Source organism: Clupea harengus, chromosome 19, assembly GCF_900700415.2.
Source record: "Clupea harengus chromosome 19, Ch_v2.0.2, whole genome shotgun sequence".
Taxonomy (NCBI): Eukaryota; Metazoa; Chordata; class Actinopteri; order Clupeiformes; family Clupeidae; genus Clupea; species Clupea harengus.
This window is the reverse complement of record NC_045170.1, coordinates 14,268,337-14,290,972: the sequence shown is the minus strand read 5'-3', so window position 1 is coordinate 14,290,972 and position 22,636 is coordinate 14,268,337. Positions and strand designations below refer to the sequence as shown.

At 45.0% G+C, this 22,636-nt stretch overlaps 1 protein-coding gene across 4 annotated transcripts in view; it reads right to left on the bottom strand.

The window, feature by feature from the left end:
- Nucleotides 1-22,636, bottom strand: part of trappc9 (trafficking protein particle complex subunit 9) — a 209,435-nt gene that overhangs the window by 168,212 nt on the left and 18,587 nt on the right. For all 4 annotated transcript variants that reach the window (XM_031585933.2, XM_031585935.2, XM_031585936.2 and 1 more), the window contains 2 exons: nt 12,575-12,701; nt 10,149-10,294 (listed from right to left, as the gene is read on the bottom strand). In XM_031585933.2, coding sequence (XP_031441793.1) covers nt 10,149-10,294; nt 12,575-12,701 — 273 coding nt within the window. The remainder of the gene's footprint in view (nt 1-10,148; nt 10,295-12,574; nt 12,702-22,636) is intronic.

Genomic DNA, 22,636 nt, shown 5'->3' with positions numbered 1-22,636 from the left:
TGGTTATCCACACTGACATACAATTCAATTCAATTAAATTCAATAAAACGAGGCGTTCAGAGAAATGGACTAAATTCCTTTCCCACGTTTTCTTCTAATCCTATTTTTCATCTAAAGAATGTACCTGACATGTAGCTTGTGTTAAACCCATCGTTAATGATCTCGCTCACTTCTCTCAAGACAGCAGAAAACTAAATCAACACAAGTTCCTGGGGTTTGTCAATGTTCTGGTATTTCTCTTGACACAAGTTGTGTGAGGTAAAAAAATAATAAAAAAAAATCTTTGGGATCTATAAATAAGAGTTCTGTAAAAACTTGTTTTCTGGTAGATACGGCTAGGAGATTGCGCTGTACTCAAGAGCAACCGGGCCCTGTCAGCACACCCCCTATCCAAACTGTTGGCAAGCAACAGGTTGTCTGGTGACAGTGATGCAGAATATCCAGCACTTCTCAAAATAACCCTCTCCCAGCCGACACTCCAATTTACACACACACACACACACACACACACACACACACACACACACACACACACACAGTGTGTGTGCCTCATCACACAGATAACCATTTCAAGAGGATTATTGCCAGGCTGCACAACCATTCTTACTTTGACAAGCAGATGAACAGGAATGCAAAAAAAAAAAACATTTGGATCCATTAGGACTCACCTATCATAGCTCACCATTATTTGTGGGTGAGTCGAACCTGTTTGAGTGTTTTCTTCTGAAAGTATTCTATCTATTCTGTTTTCATAGCTCATTTTTAGGTTTAAAAAGCAGTTTTTGATATTTTTCAAGGAGCCACAATAACTCAGCCGTTAAAGGGCTCTGTAAAAATGGATTCCGCCTGATTGATGAATATAAAGCGCTGTGAAATGATGCCGCGCGAGGCCACTTAAGGAAACGTTTCAGGGGGACAGATTGTGACGCAAAAAAAAAACAGACTTCCCCCATCTGTCTCAAATCAAAGAAATGTCCTGGCTCTAGACACACATCCTCCTCTTTTCAAGAATCTGTTTTACCCGTTACCCGCCGAGCCTGACACGCATCAGCACTTTCGCTTTTATGGGTGCATTTTTTTTTTTTTTTTTTAAGTCGCTAAATCTAATGGCTTTGTCCTACGATGAACTTTTGTAAACATGTCGATTAGGTCCACTGATGGGATGTTTGCTCACACATGAGGGATTTCATATCTTCACCCATCATAGACTGTAATTTGACAACTGTGTGAAACCCTCTACCCTACTAATACAGCACACACAGACAGCAAACAACCAAAGGCAAAGTAAGAAAGCAACACACTTAAGATTCCTGAAAGGTTAATAAAGATTTAGAGGAATCTTGCACATATGCCTCAAAATCTCAGAGCAGCTTACGTGACATTAACTTCCTGAAGGCTAAAGCGAAAAATGGCCAATCAAGCTAAGCCCACAGAATCATGGGAGTCCCAGGCCAAGGCTTTTCTTCTACAGGTAATGTGTGTAAATGTATTCGTACTCTTCTTCTGGTGAAGCGGTCGGGGACAGACATGCCCAAAGCACACAGCAGCTTCAGGGCTATAACAAACATAGAAAATGACTTGTGCCTTTGTGTCTGTATTTAACGTGGGTTTTTATTTGTTTGTGTGTGGGGGGGGGGGGGCACATCCTCATGAAAGGTGAATATATATCGTAACGGTGTTAATTATCGGACGGCGTGTGTTATTGGCAAACGTTCGCGTTGTCATGTGAATCCATTATTAAAAAGAAGTTATAGAATGTTAATCCATTATTAAACTTAGCATTTTGATTGTTTAATAGAATGGCCGATGTTTGACACTGTCCGATAACTGACATAGGTACGCTAGTCCCGTTATCTTGTCTCTAGCGCTAACGCTACTGCAGTGGACGATCTGACCTGCCAAGGACCGCCCACTCTCTATCTCCGAGCACGACGTGGCATCCCTGGGCGGGTGTTTAAACCATGTGCTGACCAGCTAGCCCCGATGTCTATTTACAACGTATCCCTGGCCCATTCCGTGGTCCCAACATGCTTCAATATGTCCACCATTATCTCTGTACCCAGGAAGACCAACTCAACCTGCTTAAATGGCTACCGGCCTTTAGCACTGACTTCTGTAGTGATGAAGTGCTTTGAGAGGCTCATTAAAGACTTCATCTGCTTGTCTCGCCCCAACAGGAGTACTGATGACGGTATCTACCACGTACTCCACTCTAACCTCTTCCACCTGGACATCGGAGATCGCAATTATATACACCTGCTGTTCACTGATTACAGTTTGGCGTTCAGCACTATAGTCCCCCCACCCCCCCCCACCCCCCTGACTGATCAGTAAGCTCAGGGCCCTGGGGTTAGGCTCCTCACTGTGCTCCTGGGTCCAGAGCCCACTGACTGGCAGAACGCAGGTGGAGAAGATTGGAAACTGCAGCTCCAGTTCCTTTACCCTTAACACCAGCACCCCCCAAGGCTGCTTAATGAGTCCACTGTTCAACTACCTTCACACCTATGATGAATATATATATATATATATATATTAGTGCTGAAAAACGATTAAAATATTTAAATCGCGATTAATCGCATTTATATCATAGTTAACTCAAAATTAATCGCGATTAATCGCAAATTTGTATCTATTCTAAATGTCCCTTCGTTTATTTATTTTTTCCATCATTTTATTTGTATTTTAATGCCCTTATCAACATGGAAAAGGGGATTGGCTTGCTTTAAGCAAATGTTTTATTTTATTGAAAACCAACATTGCCAAACAGGGCGGTACAAAATAAAATTATAAAGTGCACATTTCAGGTAAACAAGGACTCAGCCTATAGTGCAGTTAAACCATGGCTTAATATTTTCTTTTTTTCAAGTTTGCTGGGAACATAGCAGTCAGGCCTCTTATTTCAGAAACAATGAACCGTAACAGTTAGGTTACCAATAAAAGGTAAGCCTACTACTTCTTTGCTTTCGGCCAGCTGCTTGTTGACATTTTCAGACTTTTAAACGTCAACTTTCCATTCAGAAGCTTTTTATCATCCATTTCGCTGTATCGCGCTCACCATTCACTCAAACCGTAACGTTACCCTACTACACAGTTTGCGAGGCCAAAAAGAACGTTCATCTAAAAAAAATAATTAAAAAAATATATATATATATATATATTAATAAAAAAAAAATCGCGTTAATCTCACGATAAAACAATTAACGGCGTTAAAATGGGTTTGCGTTAACGCAGTTAATAACGCGTTAAACTGACAGCACTAATATATATACATTCCAATAGCCGGTTCATAATGCTGATATTGTATGGTAATGGATAAATGATTGATGATAATACAGTAGTTACTTTGAACTCCTAAGATGCCATGTTCTATCAATCAATCAATCAATCAATTCAATTTTATATAGCGCTTCTCTATATACCCGAAGTCGCTTTACAGAGTCCAGAGTCCAGTACACACACAGTCATACCGGTGGTGGTAAGCTACCTCAGTAGCCACAGCTGCCCTGGGGCAGACTGACAGAAGCGTGGCTGCCAATCAGCGCCAACGGCCCCTCCGACCACCACCAACATTCATTCATATTCATACAATGCATGTCTTTATGATGGTGGGGGAAACCGGAGTACCCGGAGTAAACCCACGCAGGCACGGGGAGAACATGCAAACTCCACACAGAAAGGACCTGGAACGACCTGGAAGGACCGGGATGCGAACCCAGGGCCTTCTTGCTGTGAGGCGACAGTGCTAACCACTGAGCCACCGTGCTGCCCAGACTCTAAGCAGACTGGATGGTATGCAGGAGGTGATAGAACGCTCATTACAACCAAGAGACTTGAGACTTGACTTGGACTTGTGAGCATCTCTGCCAATTACTTACGTTTGTCGGAGTCGTGGCCACCCCATTTTACTGCTGTTGTACATGTATACAATAACAATCTCAATATACAAATACAATAATGCATGTGAAAAACAAATCTCTTCAATCTCGAATCTGTTGGGCCATTTTTCTGCTTCCTGAGTTTTAATATCCGAGCCTGTAAGCGAGGCAACTTAGCAAAACCTCTCACTGGTGAAAAGTGCAGTGATTTGCTTTTGGTTTCCTGTGACTCTGGGAAAATTTGACAGTTTGAAAACTTGGAGAGAATTATGTAACGCCTTTAGGTCTTATTCAGATAAAATCCATGTACTCTAACTTACCACAGACAGTCTTTTCCAACTGCAAAGTGTCTGGAACTTAATTGAAAAAATGTCAAAATATACATTAACTACTTGCCGTCCTCGCTCACTCTCTCTCTCTTATAGCATAATGTGTGTGTGTGGGTTAGAGTGTGCCTGTGTGTGTGTGTGTGTGTGTGTGTGTGTGTGTGTGTGTGTGTGTGTGTGTGTGTGTGTGTGTGTGTGGGGGGGGGGGGGGGGTTAGAGTGTGCCTGTGTGCCTGTGTGTGTGTGTGTTTTAGTGTGTCTGTGTGGGTGTGTGTGTGTGTATGTGTGCGTGTTTCAAGCCAAGTGCTTACACAGCTGAAACAGCTATCTCTCGACATCCGTAGAGGCGCAAATGGATCGCGGTGGACTTGGCAGTTGCTACAGTGAGTCTCAAGGCAATTATAGGAAAAACAATCTCCCATCACACACCCCAGCCTTTTATGACCGCGCATCAATCAGGTTTATAGAATATGACAGAGGGACCGGGCACAGTGAAAATATGTGTGTATTCTCCTGGCTGCGCAGCATTAGTAGCAGACGACTCAACACAAGAAGCTTATAAGTTTGAGTTGACATTCAAAAAAAAGCTAGACGGAGAGAGGCAGATATTTGAGAAGAAAAGAAAGAGAAACTGAGACACTGACAGAGAGAGAGAGAGAGAGAGAGTGAGTGAGAGAGAGCAAAGCACTGTATCAGAGGAAAAAGTAAAAGGTGTCACTGTAACCACTACAATGCCTGTGGATGCATTGAGTGCCGACACGCCACAACCATTACCCGGTGTTAAAGAACGCGCCGGAATGGCACATTCCACCCGTGCGCCATCAACAGCCATCGCTCCCGCAGACACGCCACTGCAGAGACTACTTAAACACCCTGGATGGGCATCAACAAAGGCTCCGCCACAGTTTAAGTGCTCAGGGGAGAGGCCAAAAAAACAACACTGTTTTAGAGAGACGGTCAGGCATTTAGGAGTTTGAGCTGCTGGCCTGTTGCCGTCATAAAAAGCACTTCATGGAAGCGCCCTGAACAAGGGGTTTTTGGTTGGGGGATTAAAAAACATGGAGGAGGTGGAGAAAGCTACACCTAGACACTCAGGTTGCAGCATCCCAAGGGAAGCAGCTTCCCTAATGCAAACAGGGATAAACAAGCTGGTAAGATCTCAGCACCTATATCCCAGCATGCTAGAATTTGCATAAGCTGTTACTAAACGCAGATGTGTTATATCAGACACACACACAGAGGTAGGATCAGCTGACAGTGCGAGACACACACACACTGTTTCCTCCTTCTTTCTCATGCAACATACACAGGCAAGCACTCCTGCTCACACTGTTGCTTGTACTTTCTCTCTCTCACTCACACAGACATACACACACACACAAGTAGGATCGGCTGACAGTGCGAGACACACACACACACACACACACACACACACACACACACACAGGTAGGATCGGCTGACAGTGCGAGAGAGAGGTGCAAAGGGGAGAGACGGAGGGAGCGAGAGAGGGAGGCAGAGAGTGAGAAGCAAGACGGCTAATTGAAATCAATTCCAATACTATCCCCCACATATTGCTACTGACGCCTCTCCGTATGTGCCGTCACAGCTCTGCTACATAGATTGCTGCCGTGCGGTCGACTGCCGTGTTTAATGTGGTCTCAGGTACTGAGGACACGCTAAAGCACACACGCAGTGCTTAACGTATGCACAGGCAGGGCTCAGATTAGCACGCACACACACACACGCCACGTGCTTGCCGGGGTCTAGGGAGTGGGGGAGTTAGATAGGGCACGTCCAGCCAATTAGGTCCAGGTTCTGCTGCTTGGATGAAGGTGTGAGACAATGGAGGGAGATAGAAGGTCACCACTGGCATTACAGAACACTCGCACACTGTAATAATGCAGAGCAGAAGCAATTCCCGGAATGCGGACTGATCAGTAATGGACTGTATATATGGGGAAAATAAGTATTTGAACTCCTGCCGATTTCGCAAGTTTGGCCACTTGCAAAGAAATGTGTGATCTATAATTGTAATAGTAGGTGTATTTTAACAGTGAGAAACAGAATATCAACAAAAAAATCCAGAAAACTGCATTTTATAACATTTATGACTGAATTTGCATTTGATGCAGAAAATAAGTATTTGAACCCCTAGCAAAACATGACTTGGTGGAATAACCCTTGTTGGCGAGCACAGACGTCAGACTTTTCTTGTAGTTGGTCACCAGGTTTACACACATCTCAGGAGGGATTTTGGTCCACTCCTCTTTGCAGATCCTCTCCAAATCCTTAAGGTTGCGTTTTCAATGGGAGGGAATGAGGGAATGAGGTTCAAGCCCAATATTCCACATTAAATTGGCCCCATCCATAGTCCCCTCGATGCAGTGGAGTCATCCTGTACCCTTGGCAGAGAAACAGCCCCAAAGCATAATGTTTCCACCTCCATGCTTGACGGTGGGGATGGTGTCATATTCAGCATTCTTCCCCCTCCAAACACGGCAAGTCAAGTTGATGCCAAAGACCTTGATTTTGGTCTCATCTGACCACATCCTGTCTCCCAATCCTCCTTAGAATCATTTAAGTGTTCATTGGCAAACTTCAGACGGCCCTGTACATGTGCCTCCTTGAGCAGGGGGACCTTGCGAGTGCTGCAGTACTTCAAACCATTACGGCGTAGTGTGTTGCCAATGGTTTTCTTGGTGACTGTGGTCTCAGCTGCCTTGAGATCATTCACAAGCTCCCCCTTTGTAGTTCTGGGGTTATTCTGCACCTTTCGGATTATCACCGATACCGCATGAGGGGATATCTTGCATGGAGCCCCAGACCTAGAGCGATTGACAGTTGTTTGGTGTTGCTTCCATTTACGAATAATCGCACCAATAGTTGTCTGCTTCTCACCAAGCTGCTTGCCGATGGTTTTGTAACCCATTCCAGCCTTGTGAAGGTCTACAATCTTATCTCTGACGTCCTTGGTCAACTCTTTGGTCTTGCCCATGGTGGTGAGGTTGAAGGTGTGAAGTATGATTCTTTGGACAGGTTTCTTTTATACACGTTACCAGTTGAGATCAGGTGTACCTTGTTAGGCCTAATGAGGACTAATCTGTGTGCTTCTTGGGCACATAACTGGTCATTGGGAGCCAGAATTCTTGCTGTTTGCTTGGGGGTTCAAATACTTATTTTCTGCATCAAATACAAATTAAGTCATAAATGTTATAAAATGCAGTTTTCTGGATTTGTTTGTTGATATTCTATTTCTCACTGTTAAAATACACCTACCATTACAATTATAGATCACACATTTCTTTGCAAGTGGCCAAACTTGCGAAATTGGCAGGGGTTCAAATACTTATTTTCCCCACTGTATGAATGCAGTCACTTAATGAATATATTTGTGTTGTGCTTTTGTATCTGTATGACTCCGTGAAGCATGATTTTTGTCATTTTCCTCTTTAATTTAGTTATGAGATAGAATGTTCCGATTTAACTTCAGAAAGTAGAGGCAACCATCCATATTATTCAAGAGTGTTCCTGGACAATAGTGTCCTTTATGGATGGGATATTAGAGGATAAATTAATTATGCTGAGGATGAGCTACACTGCAAACTGTAGACCGTCTTATAATGAGCAGTTCACCGACCATCCTCGGAGTTCATTTGTCGTTTCTGATGGCTACTGATGCACTTCAATGTGAGACTCGCAAAATTAAACCTCCCTGCTAAACAGACACACACCTACACACGCACACACACACACACACACACACACACACACACTAAATCACAGAGCGTGTTTACCCTGTCTCTCATTACCTTCTGGCAGCAAACACTCTCTGCTCCCAAATTTAGAGCGCTCCTTGACAGCGGCACGTCGCACGGACGCACATAAAATATTCAAATGGGCGGCGGCGGAGGCAGGGAGCGCCATTCCTCATTGGCCAGAAAGATTTTGTGTCAGCAGGGGAGCAACAGTGACTCACTGGCAGGCAGCCTTGGGGCCTCACTGCACTCTGCACCCCCGGAACACCTCGCCACAGAACCCACAGCGCACTGGGGATACATCATCGCACAGAGATTAATCCAGAAATTCTCAGAAAGGAGAGAGAGAGAGAGAGAGCGAGAGAGAGAAGAGGCGGAGGAGATAAAGAGCCTCCTTTAGCTTGAGAGCCAGGTAAAGGGGAGGCAGTAGAACGCGTGTCTGCGCGTGTCTGCATGTGTCTGCGCGTGTCTGCGCGTGTCTGCGCGTAACTGGGGTTGGGAGGGCCAGTAGCACAATAAAATAAAATCTTTCTATGCATAATTGAAAATATTATGGTCTCCATCTCTCTGCTTAATAGAGATTTCCTCTCTTTTTTTCCACAGACTTGTTTGTTTTGCTGCTTCAGACACAATTGTCCATCTTGCAGGACGGGAGCTGCAATATTGCTCAGATGAATCAAAGCGCAGAGACGTCTCGTTGTATTTCACTTTGACAGCTAACAATGTCTGGCCAGTATGTAAATATGGGCAGACCAGGGACAGTGGGTACACGCAAAAGGAAATTAATGTTACAACATATCTTAATTATAGCAGAAATTACTTAGGGTCTGCATTATCATTTAAGGCAATGATACCCTTCAAAGCTAAGAACAGTTGAGTTAGACATTGCACAAATAACTATTTTGTTTTTGTGCACTTTCAAAAAAGAAGGAATATAGATTATCATTTTCAACCATTATGTTGTCTCACAGCATGGGCTTTGTGCGAACAAGGCGGTACATCCATTTTTAAATGTAATTATGAAAATATTTATAATGTCCACTACTTATCTTCCTTGAAAACAAGAAGTACCGTGTGTGTACCTGGACTTAGTATTCCGGAGGGGCAGATGGGATTTTGAGTGGTATTTAGCGGAATATGAACCCGATGTGGCAGAATACCAACCAGTCTCAATCACGTTAGAAAAATGAATCTATTAGCGACCGCCGTTCTGACCAAGCCAGTTTGACTTGGCATGGGGAGCGAGAAGTTGGAGAGGAGGCGCAAGTTCGTACGCCGCTCTCACTCATTCCTCCACAAAGGCCGGGGCGAGCTCACGCCGAGAAGGCCATCTGTCACTATCAGTCCGGCGGGCGCTGCCAGGACCGGAGGGCCCTTCAAGTCCAACGAGATTAGAGGAAATTTGCTTCCCGAACAAGTCCCAGAGAGACCCTTGTTTCTGAGAGCTCCCATATGCAAGACCCGAGCTCAATCACAGAAGCAGTAGAGCATGCTCAGGCTCACTGATATAGAATAGAGGAAATATGTATGAATGAACAGCTTAGTACCTTGTTTTTTTGTTCCATAACCCTACGCGTTTCCTATGTGCAATGCACCATTGCGGTCGCCTTCAACGGCTGTGATAAAACACTGTTCAAAGCGTTCGTGCTTTTCGAGGTAGATGTGGTAATAACCACTCATGTGGTGACCGCCTGCATCTCTTTCTCGAGGAGCCCAAAGCCATTTTCCTCAAAGTCAACACCATAACAGAGCACGGGAGACAGCAGTGTCAGAGGGAACGCGAGGGCAAAGTTGCCATTTGAGAGAGAGCTGGGAGAGGATACTGAGAAGTGCCTTTGAGCGAGAGGAGCGTCAAGACCAAGTTCAAGTTCAAGTTCAAGTTCAGGTTCAGCCGAGTACAGCATTTGTTATGAGGGTGAAGTGGCACTCCAGGCATTGTTGAAATGAGTGTAAATAGTCTTCTTCAGAACTACTGCAGCATGCCAGGGCTGGCTTTGAGAGTGTTGTGTTTAAATCAGCCCTTTTAAGTTTGGATATAAAGGAACTGGGAAACCTTTGGGGACCAAATCTAGTGGAGAGCACAAAACGTACGTGAAAACTGGGTGAATATGATCTCTTCAATTATCTTTTTTTAAGAACAACATTATATGCTGTACAGATCTGCACAGTTCCAGAGAGCCTTCTCCACCTACCGATCTTCTTGCAGCGCTCGTCTCCGCGGGTGTGCATGGCGATGGGGGAGTAGATGAAGGGGCTCTTGCTGGACAGGCTTTGGCCCAGCAGGCACTTCACCTTGTGGGGCCGCAAGCTCACCGGCAGGTTCAGCAGCTTCACAGACCTGGAGGAGCACAGAGGGAGCAGATTTAGGACTCATCTACCTGCTGGATTGGGACTAGGGCTTAAAACTCAGATTACTAGTGAATAATATTTGTGGTTTTCATATACTTTTAACTCATATGAATTAATGTATCACATTCATGCCACCTTCAGTAACACACAAATGGTCAGCAAGACCCTCCCTGTCTACTGACATTCCCACCTTTACATATCTAGGTGTACTCCATGCTGTTCACCCTTCCTACCATGCCCCCAATTTACACTATGAACCAGACCACAGACACACCCATTATGCCAAGTTGTGTATTCTACCTTACTATAACTAAAATGTAACTTGTATGCTGAGTGTTGTGTTGGAGAAAGAACACCGTAGAGACACCAACCGCTACGTGTGGTGAGAGAACGGAGCAAGTAGCTTTGAGGAAACATCACAGGCTTTGAAGACAAGGCCAACACAGAAGAGAAACTACACAATGGACCATATCTCCTAATCTCTCCTACCATATCTCCTATATGGTATGGTATGTGATATATATATGATATGGTCCATATCTCTGCTCGAGGTCTGTTTCGGAGAATAAACCGACACCCTACCGATCAGACCGGCATATAGGAACATAAGAACTACTCTTTTTCAACTTGATTTAGCTGGCAAGATTTGATCGGTTTGGATCGACCATCATGATAAAACTCTGTAAATAGAGCTGATGCAAATGTAGAAGCAGGTGACTTGTGTCAGGCCTGATTTTTTGCACTCTGTATTTTGATAAAACAACGCCATTTATCTAAGCCTTCCTTTCTTACTACACCCCAGACCAGACTCAAGGGGAAAGAATGAATCCCCACGTTGCAGTGACCAAGCAAGAATGTGCTCTCCCATCAGCCTCTTGGCTCAGCCACAGCTGCAGGAGGCCTGGGGGAGAGTCACTGTGGGGGAGGAGCGCTGATGAGGCTTTTGGACGGTTTGACAATGGAGGCTGCAGCAGCAGCAGCAAGTTAGACTTCTGCAGACTACTGCAGAGTTGCTGACTTGGCACAGGGAGAGAGAGAGAGAGAGAGAGAGAGAGAGAGAGAGAGAGATAAAGAGATAGAGAGTGTGAGAGAGAGAGTGTGAGCGAGAGAGAGAGCGAGTGAGTGTATGAGCGAGAGAGAGAGTGAGTGAAAGTTTATTTTAGTATATTCATTTTAATGAAGATTCCAATGGTAAACTTCAAAACATATTTAATTCTGCACGAAAGCTATGGGGATTAATTGTTGGGCTCTCTCTTCAAAGAATTTGTAAAAAAAAATGTTTTACTGAATAATATATATGTGTGTGTGTGTGTGTGTGTGTGTGTGTGTGTGTGTTTGTGTAAAATGTTGTAATACTACTTTTAAACAGATGGAGTAGGGGATTTTGTTTGTGGGGAAACAAATGTTTGCCGTTTTTGTTCAAAGCGGATGTTACTGCAGTTGAGAAGTCCACCTGGGCACCCTCATTTGTTTCAGTAATAACAAAATCACCACTGTGGTGAGGTTCATACACATGAGCTCCCTCAAAAACAACAAACAACAAAAACAACAACAAATCTGTGTTTTGCTCTTGTGTTTTTGTTTATGCCACTCTCACACATATCCCTCCTAATGTCTGAGGCAGCTGGATGATGGATTTTTTTCCCTCTCTTCATTCTTTTACATCCAGGAGAGATCCGAAGATTAGCGCTTCAACGAATTAGCGCTTAATTGTTTCACCCAATCTTTAAGAAAAAACATTAGCATCTAAAAGTTGTCTCTGTTAAATTTGATGCACCCCAGGCTAATAACAAAGCTTTCCAATTATGAGGAAATCATTATCATCTCCATTCATAACAAGAGGGGTTTAAAATCACACAGAAAGGGGGAAAACATCATAGCTTTTGCCCCCCCAAAAAAAAAAACACTTCAATGAATAGTGTGATTACTGCCCAGAAATACGCTCATCTCAAATTGTGGGATCAAGGCAGTAGCGTAAACCATTAAAGCAGACATGTAATAAAAATGAAACATGCCTTTATTTTTGTTATTTCAACTATAATTCAACTCGACTCAACTGGGGCTGCTGACATACACCCTGTGAAAGGATATGCTTCACTCTTGGGGAAATCATAAACTTTTACCACCCTCTCTCTACCCAGCTTAATTCCATCAGAGACGTATGCCTGTCTTCCTTACAAAAGACTCTGTGTATCAACTGCAAAACATAGTCTTGAACAAAAAAGAACAAATAGAAGCCAGGGCGTGGGGCTTGTCCTGCAAAACAGACCTGACAATGGGCAGCTTGGTGAAGGGCACCGAAGGCAGCTTCATGCCGTCGGGCAGAGTGATCACCTCCATCCCTCCTGGGCACTTAGAGGTGTAGTTTTCCAGACTCTGGGTCACCTCTTTCTTTTCTGTGGATGGACAGATGAGAAAGGAAAGAAAAGGATGAGAGAGAAAAAAAACAACACAACCTTTTTAAATTCTTCGATTAGTGACATAACCGTTCACCTCCTGTGAGATTAATGTTATTGTTAAAGTAAGATCAGAAGTAGGGCTTCATTAGTAGAGAGCACAGAACAAATCCTTTTCCTGGAGCCTTTGGCTTGATATGCCCTAATGTCCACAATGATGATAAACACTGCAGACGTTAAAAAAAAAAAAGACCTACAAAGATTCGACGAACAAGTAAAAGTTGAGTGACAGCACCACCCAGGAATGTTAATAACTCTGGGGGCGTCGTGTAAATTGAACAAGGCAAATCGGCCCGCACTCGTAGATCAGCCTTTGGCGCCTGGTCGGCAGAGGACCTGTTTCAGAACCGGGCCTTCAGGTGAGGAACCTGCCTCGGTGCTTTACGGCCGAATCTATAAAAGAGTGTTTACGGCCTTGGCCATGTCATCAGTCATGGGCTCATTTCTCTCCGCCTCTTGCATAACAAACTTCACTTCCTGACTTATACCCTTAAACTGGTAATGGAAAAGAGAGAGGGGAGGAAGGAGAGGGGGGGGGGTAGAGAGAGATAGAGAAAGAAGGGGAAAAGTATGAAAATGAAAAAAGAAGTGAAGGGAGGAACACACACACACACACACACACACACACACACACACACACACACACACACACACACACACACACACACACACACACACACACACACACACACACACACACACACACACACACACACACACACACACACACACACACACACACACACACACACACACACACACGATCCCTCCCTAACAGACTCATCTCCAGTTTAGGCAATGCGCTCCAAAACGTGATGGTGATTCTGCAGATTCAGCATGGGGAGAGAAAGCAGCTCGTCCCTCAGGGTGACCAAATTTCACTTCCTGATGGCCTACCATGTACCGCCTCCTAATATGATCAGCTGATCTGATTTGGAAAAAAAGATGCACAAGGTGATATGAAGAAATGCAATCTATTCAAAAGAAACGCTAAAGCTAAAAATGTGTGATTAAAAGAAATGTTTTTTTAAGCTGTCCAAATTCCTGTTCCATATTTGTGCACAGCTAAACTTGCAGGTGAGAGGAGAAACAGCAAGAGGCAGAGAGAGACCTCAAGCTGCCACTCCTAATTTCAAGTGATCCCCAAAAAAGTCGATACATTTAATTTGGACGAGTCACTGCATGGCTAAGGCGAGTCCTTCAGTGCAGGAGAGTTGAAGGGCAGCCATCAGAGGCAATAACACAAATACAGGATCGATGCTCATTTCAGGGAGAAAAAGAAAAACAAAACAAAAACACAGCCCAGAGATTTCACTACACACGCTCTAGAAGAGAACTTTTTGCCAAGTATCAGGTCACATCAGATGCCAGGACATAATTATTATTAGTTGGCAGAGAATATTACTAATTATGTATGGATTAGCCTGTAAATCAACACAAAACCAGCAGAGGATACTAGCGATTTAAGACCAATTGCCTTCAGAGTCTTGACCAGAAGTTCTTTAACAGAATTCACAACATATCATTAGATCCCAATAATTCAATATACAGTGATTATATCACATCATGACAACACTGCTGATGAAATTGCATAAGGCGGTGTCTGGCTCCTTGGAGAAACACGAATCATGGGCATGGTGGAATAGGGTTCTTCACTCCACGGACTCCCTCAGCTATGACTACCTGAACTCTATGTTGTTTAGAGTGCCTTTCGGCAACATTAACTCAACGTCAAGATTACCTGGGCACATCCAATGCGTAGGCCTTAGCCTTGGGGCACACTCCTCTGTAATGTATCGCCGTACAGAAGAAAATAACCAGTCAATCTCCTATTTTTATATCACGGTTGACAAGTAAACGAAGAGCAGTCCTAAACCTGTGACTAGACTTTATAACTTACTTGAGAAAAATACAATATTTTTTCCCTTCACAGACATAGTGGGGACAAAATGGCAAACAAGGTCTCAGTGAAATGCTTTCAAAGGAGGAAAAAAAATAAACGCACAGCTGTAAACTCTTAGGTGACGGGTGGCGGCACATGAAGACAGTGTTGTTGCAGAGCGGCAGCCAATGGCAAAGGGTTATGTAACAGGCCTTTTCCCCCAGGGGCACTCGGCTAATGGACTCGCTCCCCACAGGAGCATTCAGCCCTGGATCTGTCGGCGAGATGGGCAAGACGAGGGGTAGGTGCTGGTTGTTGAGGGGGATAGATGGGCTGACTCCCTGGGGGGGCGTGAAGCCGGGGCCGGAGCTCAATTACGAGGTGGGTGATAAAGGTGTGATGGCGAAAAGAAGGAGCACTCCCGAGTGTGTAAAAAGAGATGTTGAGGGAGGGTAGGGGGGTTGGCTGCGTTTTTTTGTTTTGTTTTGCCTTCCGGGCTTCCGTAATATTAGGAGCAGGTTGTGTTGTACTGAGAAATTCATGTTTGTTTATTCTGTGTTCCTAAAATCACGACCAGTACAGAAACACATAAATAACTTTAATAAACCTGTAAGTAAATGCTTCTCATCGTAGTGCTACCGCAAGGTTATAGCCTAGCTAATGCAAAATCAAAGCACAACCTCAAAGTCCAAGCCAGTACAGGGCTCCAGACAAAAAATAAATCCTAAGGAGCCACTGGCTGGTAAACGCGAAATATTTAGGAACCAAATCAAAGTTTTAGGAGCCAAAATGTACATCTCCAATGTGAAGCAAAGAAAAATGTGGAATGGTTTCATTTCAGTTTACAGTAAACTACTGTGAATGATGAGTCTCGATCAACAAATGAAAATCAGACTCACACTCTCGGAAGAGGACTGGGGGAGGTAGGCCACTAATTTCATGAGGTAGAGAAGTCCCAAACGATCAACTCTACGTCAGCATCGGCCTTGCAAAGTTCAGGATCATTTTAAACAGAAGATGGGGTGTTGAGCCATTTTCAGCCATACAACAGCAGTATACTTCAAAAATGACAGACATGGGTCAAAATACAGGAGGTAGAAATGAAGAAACAAATCTTTTATATAAAGCCTGAGTATTTGAGTTTAATTTTTTCCATGGGTGTTTTGTTGTGGTTTAAATGTGCTGTTCAAGAGAGCCCCTTGGTTCCCTTCTCCTTAATTATTGTTCAAATGAGATGCATATCAGGTTCTACTTCTGACACCAGAGGCAACCGAGAAACCTCTAATCGACCCCCACTACAAGTTTCGGGTGTAACGAAAAATTTGCAAACCAAAAAAAAATGCATTTGCATAGGGGGTTGATCAATAACAAGACGCTCTCCACAGACAGACACGCTCATTAAAACGCTTTGTCTTTCTGCCCGATCTCTCTTGTTCCTCCTTCTCTTTGTCACTCTGTCCCTTTCTCTCTCCTTCTCTCCCTGTTTTTTTCCCCCCTTCTTTTTAAACCCAGTTGAAAAACCACAGCACGTCCCCCAGCAAAGAAAAAGCGGCTTTTTTTTTCATGAAAAGAGTCATTTTCAGTGCCGGGAGGAGATAAGGCTAAGATTAAAAACACTTGAATCAATTGAAAAGCGTACGTCGCCTGTCCTCGGCAAAGGCCTGGAGAGCGCGCGACCCCTTTTCACATTACTAATGGAAACCTGAGCGAGAACATGACACCAGCCTGCATGCGTCTGAAAAAAAATGATGTCCACGGAAGTGCACCTGGAAAAAAAAGGAAAGGAGGATGGATAAATTTGACCAGAATTTTGATCACACAGGAAGCCCGAGTATAAACAAAGCACCATGGCTCTGGGGCTTTTGAGTGTGAGTGCCTTGTGAATATTTATTTGTTTGTTTGGCTGTTTGTTTATCTGTTCATTCCTTCCCACGTTTGTTTGGATAAATGGCATTTGTTCGTATAAGACACCACCTCTCACGACCTACTGTCTTGTGAGGCTGTGTGTGTGTGTGTCCAGAGATTTGTCCCCACCATAGGTGGTGAAATTTCTTCAGATCAACAAGAGCAGACTATTTAACAGTCATATCCTTCATGGAGTGAGGTTCATTTTCTTCACATGAAAAGCAACTCTGGAGGAGTCTGGAGGAGGGAGGACAGTCCCACAATGCACAGCAAAATAATGGTGGCCTCTGAATATATGCCATCTTCAAAAACGTCTCACTCACTACACTGAGTTCTGGGCTGGATATCTACCTTGTGCTGGAGGGACAGTAAAACTACACACACCAAAAAATATATAATGCCTAAATTGAATTGATAATAAGGGTATGATCAGTATCATGAGATACAGAATCTTTAAACAACCATTTAAACAAAAATTGAGAGACACTTGTTTGAAAGAAAATATTTCTACAGTGCTTGCACAATTTGCTACTTAGACAGACATTAATGTGCATTAAACTAATTTCATATTCTATTCTACTTCTATTTGCTTATTTCTTTATCTATTTGAAGACTCATGAAGGCAATGCTATCACAAATGCAATGGTAGACCCATCCTAGGCTAAACAACCCCCAATATTATGCAACGAACATACATCATCCCAGGCATTCAAAATGTCAACCCTGGTATTTGAGCTATACGGCAAAACAATGATATTAAAAGAAAATCTCAAAATTCACTACTGCTGCTGACAGCATGTGCTTTGTGTGTGCGTGTGTGTGTGTTTGTATATATATATGTGTGTGTGTGTGTGTGTGTGTGTGTGTGTGTGTGAGAGAGACACAGATATGCTACTGGATCGTTTCTAAATGATTGAAGCTGTGTGTGTGTGTGTGTGTGTGTGTGTGTGTGTGTGTGTGTGTGTGTGTGTGTGTGTGTGTGTGTGTGTGTGACGCCGTCTCTTTGCTTCAAGCCACAGGGAAGAGCAGTGAGTGGAGGGTGTGAAGGAGGAGAGGGAGGAGGAGGAGGATTTTTTTCCCCCCTCTGACAGACTGGCTGGTTACAATGAGAAGAAAGAAAAGGATGCTGGCAACTGTCACTAAAGATGAACAACCCGCCTCTGTTTGATGCTAAAACTGCTGACGGAACATAAACACAAATAAATGTCAAATGGATTATGAATAATTTATTGTCAATGGAGGAAGCAAGGAAGTGAGAGGGAGATATGGGGGCAGACAGAAGAGAGAGAGAGAGAGAGAAAGAAAGAGAGAGAGAGAGAGAGGAGAGGAAGTTGACATTGGCATTTTGGGAGGGCCAAAACATAAACACTATAAAATTATGCAACATTTTTGTAGGAAAGGGGATGGGGAGTGAAAAGGAAACAAAGACCCAAATATAAACAGGAGAGATGGAGTGGGATGAGGGGGACGGACAGCGAAACAACAGACTCGGAAAATAAATGATGTTTATTGTGGTGCAGTGGAGAAAAATGAGCACTGGTATTTGACACTCAAAGTGGGTGTTTATTCTCTGCTCTGAGATAAGAGCATGGCAAAATGTGTGTGTGTGTGTGTGTGTGTGTGTGTGTGTGTGTGTGTGTGTGTGTGTGTGTGTGTGTGTGTGTGTGTGTGTGTGTGTGTGTGTGTGTTCCAGGGAGAGAAACACTGCAAAGTGAGGTTACCACAAGTCAGCTGAATGTGAGGATGTTCCGCACCAATGGCTGCCTGTTCACGCATCTTAGTATTCTTAGCTAACACTACCAGGCCAAGAACCAGCAAAACCACTCACAGGCTCAGAAAGCCATCAAAGATAATGGTTCCGTTACAACCATGTATCAGTGCACAGGTGTGACCCTCTCCTGTGATGGTGTTACTTTCTTTTTCATTCCTACTTGACCTCACAGCCCAAGGTGAGGAGGGCAACGTCTCTGGTACAGTGTGGAGTTGGGCCACATATATTTACTGCCATCTCTCTGCCAGTTCTCTGGTTACTGCTTTCTCTCCAGAAATAAGAATTTTAGCCTGTTGCTCAGGTGCAGGAGACTAAAGAGGGGGTAATGGGAGGGGGGGGGGGTAACTCAAGACATGTAAAGGGGAGCAGCTAGTGACGCTCCATTTCCCCAATAAGGACAATGCCTGCCTGCCTGCCTGCCATTATGGGAGACAAAGATGCTTTCAACAAAGGACCTGAAGTGAGGGAGCCTTATAGAGTGGGGAGAGAAAGAGAAAGAGAGAGAGAGAGAGAGAGAGAGAGAGACTGCTCACTAGGGGTGTAAAGAATGCCTTTAGAGGGCGGTGGAAAGAGCTAGATCTGGTGGCTGAGCCCTGAGCTAGTGGCGGCTGACACTGTGCACCTCTGGCACACACGCATACGCTCAGCCTCGTCTTCTCAGCCTCCACAAGCCCACAGCAGCCACAGCCACGCCACCCCACAACCCTGCCACGAATCTTAATTAAGCCAAGGTCTGTCCGAGGCCGGCGCACAGGAGGGGGAGGAGGCAGAACGCACCGAACACCAGAATCTGTAACTCTAAGACGCCACAGGGCAAGCTATTTGGGTGGAAACATAATTTCCCATGGCGAGGTACATATTTGCTTTCCTCCGGTTTGGGACTTTAGCGACCAAATGCGTCCTGTCTTTTATAAGAGTTCCTTGTCCTCCCACCCCCCCGCCCCCCGTCATTCTGTGTACCTTTGGCCTCATCTCCTCCTGCTGTCAAACTCCACTTTTTTCTGTGTTTCATAGCTTCTCACAAAAATACACACTGTTCCTTTTCCACTTCTTCCTCACACCCACTCGTTCCCGTCCCTTTGGTCTCTTGCTATTCAGCTCTGCACCACACGAGCAGGAGCACAACGTTTTTTGATTCCGCACTGCATAATGACGAGTGGGGAACAGCTCTCATTCATCACAGAAGTCTGCAGGTTATTTTTAAACACAGAGCAAAGGAGCAGCAACTCTCTCCCTCTCTCCTTTTCCTTCTCGCTCTCTATCTCTCTCACTCGCTCTCTCTCTCTCTCTCTCTCTCTCTCCAACCTTTACCTTCTCCCCCACTCCATAAGGCCAGGGACAGCAAGGCGTCTAGGGGGCAGTAATTAGCTTGTGCTGGATCACCCCATTCCCCAAGCGCAGGCAGGTCCATGAAGGCATGTTCTCCCCGGCGGCCGGAGTGGGCACAAAAGCAGCTAACACACTAACACACCCCTGCCTCTGTGTCTCTTTCATGGCTCCAGTGGAGGGCTGGGAAGGGGCTGCCTCCGACAGGCTTTGAAGGGAACCTGCCCCCCCAAACCCAGAGAGACCTTCCAGCGACGGCCAGATGACATTAGAGGCACTAACGACGGCCGAGGAGTGTTGGGAGACACTGGCTTCTCCACTTGCTCTCTATCCATTGTCTGCTTCTTTATCTCTCTCAGTCTTTTTTTTGTCTAATGCTCTTTTTACTCCTATCTTTTTTTTTATTCCTTCTCTTCCTCTCTCGTTATGCTTCCCACGTCTCTCTTTCGCTCCCTCTCCCAGACATGGCGTTTATTTATTTTTTTTTGTCTTATGAATTAGAACAGCACCTAAAGAGGCTAACTTTGCCATTGTCTTTTTCTTTTCTTCCTGGCAAACCTCAAGGAAATGCCAATGTTCTGACTCCTCCGATCCAAAGAGACACACTCTGACCTGAAATCCAATGAAATGCCATTTCAGATTTACGGTTTAGGGATTTTCTTAAAACCGTGCGAGCGAGCTCTGCCCAAGAACACACATATGTACAAAGATAATAAACTCTTACAAGTTACAGTGTGTGCGACAGAGCCATTTATATTACATACTAACTGTCAAGGCTTATTTATGTCTCTTCCCACAGTAACCATGAGGTTTATGGCACAGATGTCACAGGGAAGCTGCATTAGGTGTCAGATCACCTTATTGTGTATACGCGGAGGAACACTGGCACATGTCACGCCAAGAGAGGTATCTGACGTTAATCGCCGTGAGGGGGAGATGATGCCTTATAAAAAGCTCCGACTCTGATCTGGGAACAGCACTGCTGGTGTCAAGAGGGCTGTGTCTGGATATGACATCCGCTCCAACCGCAGAGGTTAAATGTGTATCACAGGGAGTGAGGAGGCATGCCAAGGCACCCCCCAGGCCCTCCAGGACTATGGGTAGTGGGTGGGCATGAGAAGGGGGAGGGGTGGGGGAGCAGAAATCAAAAACTGTGTTTTAGTTAGTTGGAATGTGCTAAGTAGTATGAGGCTAAGAGTGTTTGCTGCGACTATACTGTGCTCCAAGGAGGAGAAAAGAATCTGACTGCACGCTGAGGGAAATTTGGCAAAAACATGAACACGAGGCTGTGTGCGTGTGTGTGTGTGTGTGTGTGTGCGCATGCGCATGTGTGTGTGTGTGTGTGTGTGCGTGTGAGCATGTGTTCATGTTTGTGTGCACTAATGCTTGACAGCACAGCCAGGATGAGGGCATATCAATGAGCACAGCAGGCGGGGAAGGACAGACCTGGAACATGATCATCTAATAGAAAATTCATCCTCTCAAAATGACATGTATATGCATATTCCTGACATTTTAAGTAGAGAGAGATACTTGCAAGAGAGAGTAAGTGAGTGTGTTTGAGTGTGTGTGAGAGAGAGAGAGAAAGTAAACCTGTGCATAAGCATGAGAGACTGAGGAGTGTGCGTGTGTACATCTGCGTGCGTGTCTGTCACAGAACTTGAGGGGAAGGGAACAGGGCAGTACACACACACATACATACACACAGGTACACTAACACACACACACACCCACCCACACACACAAGGCCCTGGCGATAGACACCGCAAACCAGCCCACGCCCTTCTGTGGAGGTCAAACTCATCTCCAAGTCCTGTGTTCCGGAGGAGACAGTGCACCCAACCGTGGGCTAGGCTGAGCTGGGCTGGCCTCCTCTCACGCAAGGGCTCCACACCCTCCCCCGGTTACTTCTCCTGCCCCTGCCCCTGCCCCTGCCCCTGCCCCTGCCGCCTCTGCTGGGGCTGCCCCTGGGGGCCCCTGCCGTCGCTTGCTGTGCTCAGCATCTGGTACATTGAGCAGTAAGTGGTGTCCAGTCCCACAGTGTTGCTAAATTGAGTTACACAAAACACTTGCGTTTGAATTTGCAGTCTGCAGTGTCATTAGATGCTAGCTCTCCTTCTGACGTTGGGTTTAGCGCCTGGCGCTTCTGGCAGAGACGGGTTTGTGTTGCGGTAGCAGTAAAGTTCACCACCGCTCATGTTTTTTTAGGGGGGGGATTGGCAGCACTCTAAAAGGGAAGCAGATCCTCTTTCTTCAGATGTAAGAATGTGTGTGGGGGAGGGGGGGCTTGCAGCATTTTCATTTATGAGCCCGTCTCGTCCAAGGTTGTGAAGAGCTAGACGAATATAAAAAAATGCAGCACGGGCATAAACAGACAGGCTGCACCGACTGGGGTTGCACCCGTGGCAATGCGGCGGGAGAGGCCAGCGAGATCAGCATTGATCGCCATGGAGAGGTGGCTCAGGCGAAAAGCCCTCTCCGCTCATACACACATTATGATATGGAGACGAGCCCACGGAGCTGCCGATCGATAGGGCTGAATTTACAGGGGGCATAAAACGAGCGTTTGCTTGCGGCAAACAAAAGCCAACTGTTGTGAGGAGCAGAACTGACTACCAGACATGAGTCGATGGGCTGCACAACAATAGATCGGAGAGCAAATCTACAGCACCCGCCGGGGGAAGAAAAAAAAAAGAAAAAAAGAGAAGCTTCACTCGTTACCTAGCAGATAGTGAGCTGACAGCGCCAGAAGTGCATGTCCACCCACATTGTAATGTTCTCTACTAGAAATTCTGAATGTGTCCGACACTGCCTCACCTCAACTGAGTGAGACAAAGAAATTCCTTAGCAACAAATGGACAGCTCTCTTGGATCACATACTGGGTTTTCTGCTTAGGGCTTTAAAACAGAAATGGTGCCACAGCATATGTACCAGATCTTTGATGATTCATTCAGTCATGCTGATAAGTGAGTTTTGTATAAGGTGGGGCA